We start from the raw sequence: 12166 nt of genomic DNA, 5'->3' as shown, positions 1-12166 counted from the left end.
GAGGAGGAGGAGTGAGACTGTGATCACCGACAGAAGGAATAATTCATCCTGCACAACAGAAGACAGTAGGAGGGAAAGCGAGAGAGCCTTTGGCAGAACCACAAAGAAGACTACAGTAGTTCTCTTGTATTACACTCTGATATAGCTTCTCACACACGAATAAGCAAGAAGCATTTACTATATATAAAGTATTTATCCTTATCTTCCGCACGAGAAAACTGAGCAGTGGAGTCATCTGCAAATACAGTTTGCCTCTTGCCAGAGCCAAACTTACACTCTTTGTTGTCTGCTGAAAGGCCTTTGAACTATTGTGCAATCCCATCCTTTCACATGCAAACTGTAGTTTCCACCCACCTCCCTTATTCCTCTCGAAATCTCTCTCTGTCTCTCATTCTAACTTCCTCTCTGCTAGTCTTCAGGGTGGCCTTCCTGCAAGACAGCTGTCCTGTTCTGTTCTGTTCTTGCTGTTGTATCCAGTTGGCTGTGATCTGACTTCTAATCATGTCTGTAGAGTTTTGTTTAGCTTTGCTGGCTCTCTCCTCTCTGACTGCTGCATCTGATCCAGGCTGTGAAGAGCTGCTTAAACCTCTGGAGGATCAAAGCCAGGTATGTTGCCCTCAGCATTTACATACAAGCGAAGTTGATATTTGCTTTGTTTCAAAAGGCCACGCGTGGTGGTTTTGCATCATGACTTAACCTAAGTATAACTTACATTATAACAACAGCTTTAAAGCCTAGTTATGAGTGAAATTCGTAAGCTACAGTTATTATTTAATCTTGGTTAGCGGGGGGTAGACAAAATAAGGGGCCTCCCTACTGACACCAGCAGAAAACATAGTAAACAAAATTTAAATAGACTCAAACATGATTTATTTATATATTGTGCCCATCCCCAAATGATAGGAATGCCATCCAAAAAAGAGGAATCAAACTCACCGGGGTGGAATTTAAAAAACAATCCAGTCATACTTGGTAGTGGGCTCAGTTCCTTTCTGGTCCTCCACACACACGGTTGAGGAATCACCAAAAACACAAATCCATTGAAGTTTATTCTACTTACAAGGCAGGCTGTCTCCTACCGGCCACGAACCTTCATCTCAGTGCAACACACCTGAACCCAGTTAACTCACAGGTGGCAACAAGATAGAGCAGGGGTGAGAGGGGGACACTGCAAGACACATTGAGATTGTATTTGAAGGCTATTCTCTTTTAAAACCCTCTAACAATCCTGTGCATGCCTCTCCCGTCACCTTTGTGTCGGTGTCACCACATTATTTTTGTTGGGTAATACAACTGATACCAAATACTGTATACTTTCTTGACAATGGTTTCACAGATCTACAAGATGTGGGGTTTAAGAGCTCCAAATTCTTTTTTTATACAAGTATAAATTTGTACATTTTTAATTTTGCACATCTGTTCATAGGTTTCTGGAAAATGGATATTCCACGCTGCAACATCGGACAGTGAAGAGATGATGAACTCATTGAGAACTCTCGACAGTTCCTGGATTGAACTCTCACCCAAACCTGATAGTGATGACATGATCCTTCGCTGGGGAGACAAAGTGTAACTGTTAATGATCTTTTGAAAATTAATGTTATTTCATTACCTTTAAGGCATAAGAAACACTAAAAAAGAAATGCACGTCCCAGTGCTTATTGGAGTGGGTGCTGGATCAAAGAAATATCTGAGTTGAAACAAATCGATCAGCAAAACAAATAGCTCCCACTGAAAGTATTTTTCTTCAGAAGTCTGGCAAACAGCTGTTTGCCCAAAACGTTGCACAATGGCTTTAAAGGGAAATTTCGGTGTGTGACTAGTGACATACAGATAATAGTTAGCATGTTAGCCATTAGCCTAGATACAGCCGTAGCGTCAGACCTGTTAAAACGTAAGTGAACAGGCATCCTTTCAAGTGCAAAGTTAGTCCACTAAACAAGCTTTTTTTCTCCACAAAGACCGCCTCATATCGTTAGGATAAATGTCAGAGACCATATAGATGATAAACAAACATGGCAGCACACCGGTAAGGTAAGACAGCACATTTACATGTCATTTTCTATATGTTCTCTGACATTTATCCTAAAGATATGAGGCAGTCTTTGTGGAGAAAAAGCTTGTTTAGTGGACTAACTTTGCACTTGAAGGGATGCCTGTTCACTTACGTTTTAACAGGTCTGACGCTACTAATGCGCCCCGGCTGTATCTAGGCTAACAGCTAACATGCTAACTATTATTTCTATGTCACTAGTCACATGAAACAAATTTAGGACGATAGGAGACAGGTTGAAATAAACCGAAATTTCCCTTTAAAGGTCCAGTGTGTAGGATTCACAGGGATATATTGGCAGACATTAGATATAATGTATTAAGTATGTTTTCTTTAGTGTATAATAACCTGACCATAAGAGTCAAAGTGTTACCTTAGAATGAGCTGTGTACCTACATAGGGAGCCGGTCCTCGTCTACGTAGCCCGTCATGTTGCACTGTCAGGTTTCTACAGTAGCCTAGAACAGAAGAAAACAAACACGTGTTTTTGTATCAGCTACCATTATTAGCAGCCCCTCCACGATGAGCTAAACAGCGACGAGCCTAACAGCGCTGGAGAAACAGTGACTTGTAATGTGAAACTGCTTCATTTAGTGTTTTTACTGGTTTTAATCACCTGGTCTGTTTGTTTTAGAGAGGAAGAGACCTGTGTGGATAATCTACCCTTTTGTTAAGCCCCGCCCCTTTGTGATGGTCCGTTAAGCTGTCGGACTGTAGCTAACTGCACTCCCTGAGGACATATTGGCTAGTTTTTGGAAAAAAAATGACAAAGCGATTTCAGAGAGAAGCAGACAGAGAGGTCTACAATATGTTTTGAAGGATATACCCAGGAAATCAAACTCACTCAGCAGCAAAAACTATGGCTAGCTAGCAAACCCTACACTTTTAAGGCTTCGATTTTGGTTTTGGAACAGTGAAGAAACATATATCTTCTTCCAACCTCTCCAGGTCATACACATGCCCCAGGCAAAACATTTAGCTTGAAATCCACAAAACCAGCCTGAGATAAAAGAAAATCTGAAACGATTGCATGAGAATCTACAGAGCACAGCTGTGTCGTCGGACCCTTGTGGAAGCGTCTACATTTGAGAGGTGGGACATAGCAAAGGGTCAAAAACACCTCCTGAACAATGAACACTGAAGGAATCTAACAGGGAGTTCAAGTTTAGCACATGAAGAAGTTTCAGTAGGTTGCAATCTACAGTCTTCACCTCTAGATGCCACTGAAGCCCACACACTGCTGCTCCTTTAGGGCAGTCAGTGTGTCAGGTAACTAATGAGACTTTCTCCAGTTTTAAAAACGTATTATTTTGATATCTCCTTACAAGGAATGGAAAATGTGTTAGAGGAAGCGTTAATGCCACCTCCATGGGAAACGCCACCAGAGTGACATGTAAGTACATTATGATACATATTAGCATGTGTGCTTTAACACACAGTTCCTAGAAATGCATAATAATATGTTAATCTTCTGTTTCTGTGTCATAGTTCAACTCAATGCCTCTGATCATATTCATGTTGGGAAGTACCTGACGACCTGCCCTGACTGCATCCTCTGGACAGACACTTCAGTGACTGTGGGCAAAGTGGGAGACACAAAATCCCTCTTGATCTACAGTGAGTTCACAGTTGTCTGTGACAGCTTTTCTGTAATGGGTAAAACTTTTTTTGTGTGTTTTTTTTCAACCTGGGCCCTATTTTCCGATCTGCTTTTGTCTAAATGAGTCATAGAATGTTCAATATTTGACATTTCTCCAGTACAAAGCTAGTGCTGACCTGCCTGCAGCCCGTGAGTGAGCTATATTAAACAATAGGGCACTCAGACAGTGTCAAACAATGTCAAAATATGTCCACTAAAATGCATTTTTTTTCACACAGATAGGCTCGGATTGTTAGTATAATTATCTGACAACATAACGGAAAGGAAAAATGAACGTCTGTGTTTACCTTTAGCTCTGCGTCCGTGTACGTCCGTATTCAAATAAATACGGGCGGTGATCAAATTCAAATTGCTCATCCAGATCCAGTTGCTCAAAAATTCAGCCATGACTACTCCAAACAGAGTAACTCCTGGCGTTTTTCTCACAAGTCGTGAGATTTCAGAGCCAGACTTTCACTCTCTGAGTGAGTGTTTTGACTTGCCACAACAAACATGTCCGAATTTTTACCCGATTTTGACCAACTGGATCTGGATGAGCCATTTGAATTTGATGACTGCCCGTATTTATTTGAACACGGACGTACACAGATGCAGAGCTCATTGAAATTGAAGAGCAGATGAGGAGAGAGAGAGGGAGCAGCAACAGGCAGAGGAACATGTCTGAATCCAGCTAAAGGTAAACACAGACGTTCATTTCTCCTTTCTGTTATGTTCAGATAATGTCAGATAATTATACTAACAATCCGAGCCTATCTGTGTGGAAAAAAATGCACTTTTAGTGGACGTATTTTGACGATGTTTGACGCTGTCTGAGTGCCCTATTATTTAATATAGCGCGCGCTCACGGGCTGCAGGCAGGTCAGCCCTAGCTTCGTACTGGAGAAATGTCAAATATTGAACATCCTATCACTCATTTAGACAAGAGTAGATCGGAAAATAGGGCCCAGGTTGAAAAAAACATTAGTTCCCCTTTAACATGAACTTCTCCACTCGTCCTGTCCGTGCCCTGCAGCGAAGTTTGGGAAATTGGATGACTCTGATTTGGAGGTTTTCAAGAAACAGGCTGCGTGCCTCACCCTCCCACCAGAATACCACTTTGGAGAAACCACAGGTAGAAGCTGATTCACTGCTACACACAAACACACACATGGCAGTAGTGAGTATGTGTCACTTATTACAGCACTTATAAACTTCCTCCTCCTGTTTCAGACCTGTGTCCTGATGAGAACGTGGCTGCCACAGATGTAAAAGAAGAATAGAATAGAAGAAGAATAGAGACCTGAAGTTACTCCATGAGTCAGATTTGTATTCAAGTATGCTCCTCTCTTAGATGTCTGTAAACTCCCAGTACCACACAGATGTCTTGATAGATGTGAAGATGACACCTTTTTTTCATCCTGCAGGGGGGTTTAATGTGAGACAAGAGGGATTACAGCTTTTTTTAAGTGTGAGAGTGCCTTTTGAAAACAAAGAGCTACTTAGCCTGTTAAAGTTATTCATCATGCCAGACTTTGTAGATTGCTGTATTAAAGAGAACCGAATAAACTGATTTCACATTCAGTGTCAGATTCATGAATCACAGTGGATGCCACTTGAATGTCTTTTTCTGTAAAAAGTCCAATAAAAGGAAACACTGGATGTTTGCATGTGAAAGGAAGAAGAGGAAATCAATCACTCAGGCCACAGGGCCATTCTTAGTCCAGGCTGGTTTTCTTAACGCGTTGGTCAGACCCAAAGTAGGACCAAAGTACAACTCAGGGTCTGTTCCAAAACAGCGCAGACACAGCTTCTATGTAATATGGCTGCGTGGAAATACACATGACAATCATCTCTACCTTCAGCTAGACAGAGGGAGCCTTATGGGCCATACATGCTTCCATAGGTGATAAATACAGTGTCAAAGTTACACAAACTTCTAACAAAAAAAAAGGTATATGAAAGAAGTTCACATGGGATTATTGTCAAAATACAAAAGCATGTAATAATCCGATGCCATCATACTGCATCAGCATGCTTCTATTTTGCATGAATGCAATCTGTTTGTACTTTCTGGCTTTTGGCATTCATGGCTGACACTACGAGCCTCCAGTGATCTCTGCGAAACACTGTCCAACTCAGGCTGCAACAGAGTTTTTATGACTCAAAGCTATTGTTATGGACTGTGACTAAAATGTGTGTGTGTGTGTGTGTGTGTGTGTGTGTGTGTATGTGTGTGTGTGTGTGTGTGTGAGGGGACTTAAAGATGTAAATACTAAGCAGGGCTGTGGACTGGCTGACTGTTACATTCATGCATACTCTTGTTCTAGCTTAACACTACTTCTTTTCAAGATGTCTTCTTGTCGGAGGGCCCCTTGAAGGATGGAATGCAACGTATTTACGCGGCTGTGAGAAACTTTTGGAGCCCTTTCAGAACATGTCTTGCACTGTGTGGAGATTTTCCTGAAAGAAGTGAAAGATGGTGGCTTGTAACCTTTTTTAATCCTGAAAGAGTAGTGCAACTTCCTCTCACTTATTTCACCAGGCTCACTTTAAAAGCCAACTTTGGTATTTTTTCAACCTGGATGCTATTTTCCCATGTTTTGTGTCAGAGTGAGTAACGGTAACAACAATTTTTGAAATTGGCCCAGTATTGAGCAAGAGCACCGCACTGTAATCGTTTGAGCAATGTAGCCTACTGCAAATGCTTTGTAAGTGTTTTACAAAGAAATTAAACTTTTTTCTTTATCCTTCTACTTGATCAGGTCTGTTTGGTATTGTATCTAACCAACGTCTCGCTCAAGAAGAAGCTTCGTTCTGAAGTCTTGTGAGCTGAATTGTTGCAAAACTAAATGTGAAAGGTAAAGAAAGACACTTAAGCCCCGTTTCCACCAAACACTTTCAGTATGGTACCTTTGAAACCAAAAGTAACCCTGCAGACATAGCACCTAGACCCTAGGTCCGCTTAGTGTTCCCCCCGCTTAAATGTGGGTGGGGTTGTTGTCACTCACTGCTGCGTCCAGCACTCCAGTTTATCATCCACAAGGTTGCATGCTGACATTTTCAGAACAAAATAAAACAGCCTACACTCAGAATCTCTCTCTGTATGGGATATTTAAAAATAGCAGGATTGTGCATTTAGTCCTTCTTAAGCAAACTCAGGGGTTTAGTGTTGGCGGAGCACACAGCAATGATGTTCTGCAACGCTTTTTTTACTTCCAAGTGAGGATTAGAATATATACAGTTCACATAATTTGGTTGAAATTAATATATATTTTTAAGCATTTGAAGATCCAGTCATTACTAAAAGTGTATGTCATCCAAAAGAGTCAATAAAAACTAAAGTAAAGTTGTCTCATCCATCCATCCATTTTCAAACCACTTATCCTCTTGAGGGTCGCGGGGGTCTGGAGCCTATCCCAGCTGACATTGAACGAGAGGCAGGGTACACCCTGGACAGGTCGCCAGACTATCGCAGGGCTGACATGTAGAGACAGACAACCATTCACACTCACATTCACACCTATGGACAATTTAGAGTCACCAATTAACCTGCATGTCTTTGGATTGTGGGAGGAAGCCGGAGTACCCAGGGAAAACCCACGCTTACACGGGGAGAACATGCAAGCTCCGCACAGAGGGGCTCCCTCCTGGGATCGAACCAGGAACCCTCTTGCTGTGAGGCGACAGTGCTAACCACTGCACCACCATGCTGCCCCAAAGTTGTCTCGTTGAAATTTAAAAGGTGTGCTGATGGATTCACGTCGTCAATTGAGTAGCATTACAATCAAATTTTCCACCTTAAAAGTTGCTGGCAGTCAGCCCAGTGAATTATTTTCTCAGACAACTGCTGCTGCAAGAGGCAGCAAGACATCCTTTCATTTTATAGGCACAGTTTTCTAATATATGTATAACTCTCCACGGTGTGAACAGTGGTTACATGAGCCTCAAACCAGCCACAACTCAGCCCTGAGCAGAGTGACCGTCAGCTATTGACCAATCAGCAGACTGCAGTGTTCACAGCAGTCTGCTGATTGGTCAGCAGACTGCAGTGTTCACAGCTCCACCTTTTCATACCAGATCTGTGTGCTAGGTACCCCAACAGAGGGGGGACCAAAAATGGGGATGGTACGGAACGGTTCCATTGGTACCATCCACAACTTTTCACTGTGGAAATGACAAAAAGCATACCAAACTGAACCGTATCGTACTGTACTGCTTTGTGGAAACCGGGTTTTAATTATCTGAGCTGGTCAGTAATAAAAACAATCACGTTAGATGGACGCACATGACAGTGCGCTATCGTCGCCAAGATCATATCGCAGCCCTGTTTCCCACTGCCAGCCACAGCACCCTTGCTAAATACTGGACCAATTTCTAAAATAGTTGTCTCCATTAGTCACTTAGATTCAAAACATAGGATCAAACAGAGTCCACATTGAAAAGTACTAGTTTCCCCTAAACCATCATGTATCCAAAAACATTTCCTGCAAAACGAAGCTGTAATATGTCTGCCACTTTAACATGACTTATATATGGCTTCAGTATTAAAACATGGCACCTAAAGGACTTTTTTTTATGTTACATAACGCAGCCTTAAGTGCACATAAATAAAGAGTGACACACACAAAGAGAGACACACCATTTACATAATGGCATATGCAGTACTGCATGTGTGAGTTACATAATCTATGTGTACTATATATTTTAAGATTTAGTTTAGATTTTTATCCGTAGCCAAAAACTGAGCAAGCACAAAACATACTCAAGAACACATGAAACACATTTCACCACAAAATTTGCTTTGAATCTGAATTGTCCCTCTGCCACAGATCAAACCTTCCACATATGAGGCCATGAAACACAACTGGTGATTCTTTACCCAGCATTGACAACGGCATTTTGCAAACAGACCGTATGTCGATTGTCCTCATCTCAGGGTCTCTGTGTGTTTACTTCAGATAAGGAATTTGGAGATGGAGCTGACCAGTTAGACCTTATCAACATCTGGTACAGGGTGTGTTTGCAGAGCACAATATTAGATAAGTGACAATGCCCTGATTGGCCCCAGTGTTTCACAAGAATACAGTATGTTGTTGAACTGTGACACACTCGTGCAGTATTATTATCACTTTTAGTAATGATTTTTGTCCCCATAGAAACAAAAAACAGAGGGACCCATCTCTGAACTGTGTCCCTGGAGAAATGGAGGCAGTACATGTTACGTAAGCTCTCACCCACCCTGCAGAAACAAAAAGTTACTTGATGTCAAAGACGCTAAATGCCCGTTTTGTGTGTGTTCAGTGAATCGGCAAATAAGAAATATGTTAAGATGAGTTTATGGAGATATATGAAATGTTTTGGAGCCATTGTTGAAATAAGATATAAGGACAGTAGAGGAGATGTGTGTGTGTGTGTGTGTGTGTGGGTGCGTGTGTGTGTGTGTGTGTGTGTGTGTGTTTCTTTTCACTTTTTCTGCCTTTGTGCCTGTGTGTGACTCTGTCCAGGGGGGTGTTCACATATTGAAAGATGCAGGGGTCTTGCTATTCAGACTCTGCCAGCTGGCTGTTATGTAAGGGGATAAATAGGACACAAACCCTTGCTGACTGGATGTGAGAAGTGACGGTGTGTGTGCATGTGTGTGCGTGCATGTGTGTGTGTGTGCCTGTGTGTGGCCCAGCCCACTGTTACGGAACACTTCCCCCGGTTGCTTTGAGGAGGCTCTAGCTGGCAGGATCCCTGACATTAGTGTTGCTCTCTGGCTGCCTGCTGTCTCGAGCCATGTCTTCACAGCTGGTTGTAGCTCTGCTGGCCCTCGCCTCCCTGGGTGCTGCATCTGAACTGGACTGTAAAGACCTGGTCAAGCCTCTGGTACTGGACAGCCACAGCCCCGTGAGTATCAGCGATCATTTGGTAGGAGCAGGTCATATGAGAGGAGGCTCTGTAGCCCAGCGCTGTGTGTTAGGAAAACTCCAAGAGCTGAAACTGTATAGGTTTAAGTGTTACATTCAATTATGCAACAGTGCATCTGTGTAGCCAGTCTGTTTAATATTTTATCTTGGTTTATTGTTTTACATAAAGCTCAAGCATATTCAGTTTATCATGCACATTAATGCATCTTGTATATCAAGACTACAGAAAACAGCTGTGATATTATGTGACTTCAGCAGAGAACATTTTTAATTCATTTGCAGTCCTTCACTTACTTTTTTCCCAGGAAATTTAATTCTTTTTAAATATGTATATCAATTCAGTAGTGAACAATGTTCCCACAAGGTCCATTAAGCTGTTCTGGTGCTTTCGATCATATTGCAAACAGGCTTCTTCAGCAAATACTGCACGGTTGCCCAACAGAAACAATGATGGCAAAACAAAGGAATGATATATCTGTATGTATCTCTTTAAAAACATTTTCTTTTGCTTCTCTTCTATTCTGTTCTTTTGGAAAATAAAGTATGAGCTCACTCCAGCATAGTTGCAGCCCAATCATGTGAGTGACGTGTGTGGATGTTTTGCCTCTGTGCTTGTGGCAGATCTATGGGAAGTGGGTGCTCCATGTTGGGGCGTGGGACCAGCCCGGCCTGAAGAATGACCTGGCGACGGTGAACAGCTCCTGGGTGGATCTGTCGCCTTCCTCGGACAACGGGGTCATGACCATCTACTGGTCCGACCGCCTGTAAGGACACTGCAAGTATTGTGATGTTCTCGCACATAGAAATGGCATTTAAGAGTGTATTGAAAGGTTGACATGGGTCATGACCTCTTTTTCTTTTTTCTTTTTTCTCATCACAGAGGTGAAGATAGATGCCTGCAGGGTATCGCCAATGCCACCATCTCGGGGATGACCAGTCACACCACTTGTACGTGTTACGCCCTGTCTCATCATCTCTTTCTGTGCTGTGTGTTGTTATGTGGGTGATGCATGCAGCCAAAGCACATTACCAAAGTATAGGCTGGATTTAATAAAGAAAACGTCATACAAGGCTCCAAATACAGTATTTAAAATAGATGAAAATTGGAAATAAAAACCCTCAGATTTCATATCTTGCATTATGTTTCCCTGACAGTTATTATCAACGGTCACACTTCATATCATGATGGGAAGTACTATGAAACCTGCGCTGACTGCCTCCTGTCTGAAGACACCACCCTCCTTCCTGACGGCAAGTCAAAGGGACGATACCTTTTCCTCTTCAGTAAGGCTTTTTTCCACCTCCATTGCCAATTTGAGTAAAAATACACAGTTTTTGGTCCATATTTTGACCAGTTGTCTCTATTTTACTGGTCTCCTCTCTTCATTACAACCACCTCACCCTCCCTGTTTTATTCCTCTCGCTCCTCTTTCAAAGCACGGACCGGCACTCTGGAGTCATCCGAGTTAGAGACCTTCAAGAAGCAGGCTGAGTGCCTTAAATTCTACCCAGAGTACCACTTTGGAGGAACAGGTCAGCTGCCATTTGAGCTTTGTATCTTATACCAAGTTAAAATTTTCCTCATGCTACTTTCTTCACTATTTGATCGTTGCTTTTTTTATTTCAGAGCTGTGCCCAGATGAGAGGGAACCTGCTACACCTGCAGCTGAAACTACGGAGAACACGGAGAATACGGAGAATAATCAAACTGATGTTGAGCCTACTGCTGCAAAGTAAAGCAGAGCACAGAGATGTCATGGCCCTTTGAACAGCATGCACACCCAGACACCTCCAGCTTAACAAGTGCTTCATAGTGTTGCTATGTGAAAAAAATAGATTGTGCTGTGGTTTGATAAGTCGTGGTCATGTTTGTTCCAGCAGCAGCATTAAATTAAAGGCCTGCTGGTGTTGTGTCATGTTAGATCTGTGGTTAGTAATGTGTAGTCTTATTATTGCTAAGCTGTTTGACTTTCCATAATTTAGATTAGGAAATGTTGACATCTGATTAGCTCATGGCATTTTCTGTCAGGTACAGTAATGGCTGAAAAATCCACCTAAATGCCTCCTTTAAATCACGTTAACACTCTGTTTCCCACTGGTTGTGTGAAGTAAATAAAACAGCTTTCAGTCTCCCTCTGCGTCGTGCTCTCATCATTTATTTCCACCCTTAACTGTGAAAGTGTTCGGCCTCTGAGCTCCAACATTTCTTTAACCTTTTCTGAATACAATAGAAGATGAAGACACTCCTCTGACCCGTGTGTCACGATTAAACGCCTCACCAAAACTGCTACAGTTCTTCTCAAATGCACCGCTGTTCCCAGAAACTTCAACAAAGAGTGTTGCCGGGTAACGTCACCGTTAGGGGGGAGAAAGAAGACGTCAAACTTTTAAACTGTCGCCACAAGGAGTCCACTCAGACCCACAGGGAGACAGCCTTCTTCAGGTCCTTTTTGAATGTCTCAACAGTCAGAGACAAGCTTTGGCACTTTGCCTGAGTTCATTCAGGGGCAGCGCTGCAGGCAGCAGAGGACTAATGAGCTGGCTATTCAACGCTGAGAAAGAGAA

The 12166-nt window shown here is 42.4% G+C and overlaps 2 protein-coding genes across 2 annotated transcripts; both read left to right on the top strand.

Moving 5' to 3' along the window:
• Positions 1 to 376: 376 nt before the first annotated feature.
• LOC144464280 (uncharacterized) lies at positions 377 to 5273 on the top strand. Its single transcript, XM_078170777.1, has 6 exons — positions 377 to 606; positions 1427 to 1569; positions 3382 to 3446; positions 3542 to 3670; positions 4726 to 4824; positions 4923 to 5273. Exons 1-6 carry the CDS (start codon positions 502 to 504, stop codon positions 4970 to 4972), a joined length of 591 nt encoding a protein of 196 aa, XP_078026903.1. The 5' UTR covers positions 377 to 501; the 3' UTR covers positions 4973 to 5273.
• Positions 5274 to 9297: 4024 nt separating this feature from the next.
• LOC117252711 (saxitoxin and tetrodotoxin-binding protein 2-like) lies at positions 9298 to 11733 on the top strand. The gene is made up of 6 exons (XM_033619797.2): positions 9298 to 9581; positions 10223 to 10365; positions 10482 to 10549; positions 10757 to 10885; positions 11039 to 11134; positions 11229 to 11733. The coding sequence occupies exons 1-6, from the start codon at positions 9471 to 9473 to the stop codon at positions 11336 to 11338; spliced, it is 657 nt and encodes a 218-aa protein (XP_033475688.1). The 5' UTR covers positions 9298 to 9470; the 3' UTR covers positions 11339 to 11733.
• Positions 11734 to 12166: the final 433 nt, after the last annotated feature.

The sequence above is a fragment of the Epinephelus lanceolatus genome, chromosome 9 (assembly GCF_041903045.1).
Source record: "Epinephelus lanceolatus isolate andai-2023 chromosome 9, ASM4190304v1, whole genome shotgun sequence".
Classification (NCBI taxonomy): domain Eukaryota; kingdom Metazoa; phylum Chordata; class Actinopteri; order Perciformes; family Serranidae; genus Epinephelus; species Epinephelus lanceolatus.
The sequence above is the reverse complement of the archived record's forward strand: the minus strand, read 5'-3'. Positions and strand labels throughout refer to the sequence as shown.

What these genes read in the sequence shown, in the direction of transcription:
- LOC117252711 (XM_033619797.2), top strand. Translation starts at nt 9,471, where the DNA reads ATGTCTTCACAGCTGGTTGTAGCTCTGCTGGCCCTCGCCTCCCTGGGT. An exon ending in TACTGGACAGCCACAGCCCC is followed by an intron (nt 9,582 to 10,222) that starts GTGAGTATCAGC and finishes TGCTTGTGGCAG; the next exon opens with ATCTATGGGAAGTGGGTGCT. An exon ending in GTACCACTTTGGAGGAACAG is followed by an intron (nt 11,135 to 11,228) that starts GTCAGCTGCCAT and finishes TTTTTATTTCAG; the next exon opens with AGCTGTGCCCAGATGAGAGG.
- LOC144464280 (XM_078170777.1), top strand. Translation starts at nt 502, where the DNA reads ATGTCTGTAGAGTTTTGTTTAGCTTTGCTGGCTCTCTCCTCTCTGACT. An exon ending in AAACGCCACCAGAGTGACAT is followed by an intron (nt 3,447 to 3,541) that starts GTAAGTACATTA and finishes TCTGTGTCATAG; the next exon opens with TTCAACTCAATGCCTCTGAT. An exon ending in AAAATCCCTCTTGATCTACA is followed by an intron (nt 3,671 to 4,725) that starts GTGAGTTCACAG and finishes CGTGCCCTGCAG; the next exon opens with CGAAGTTTGGGAAATTGGAT.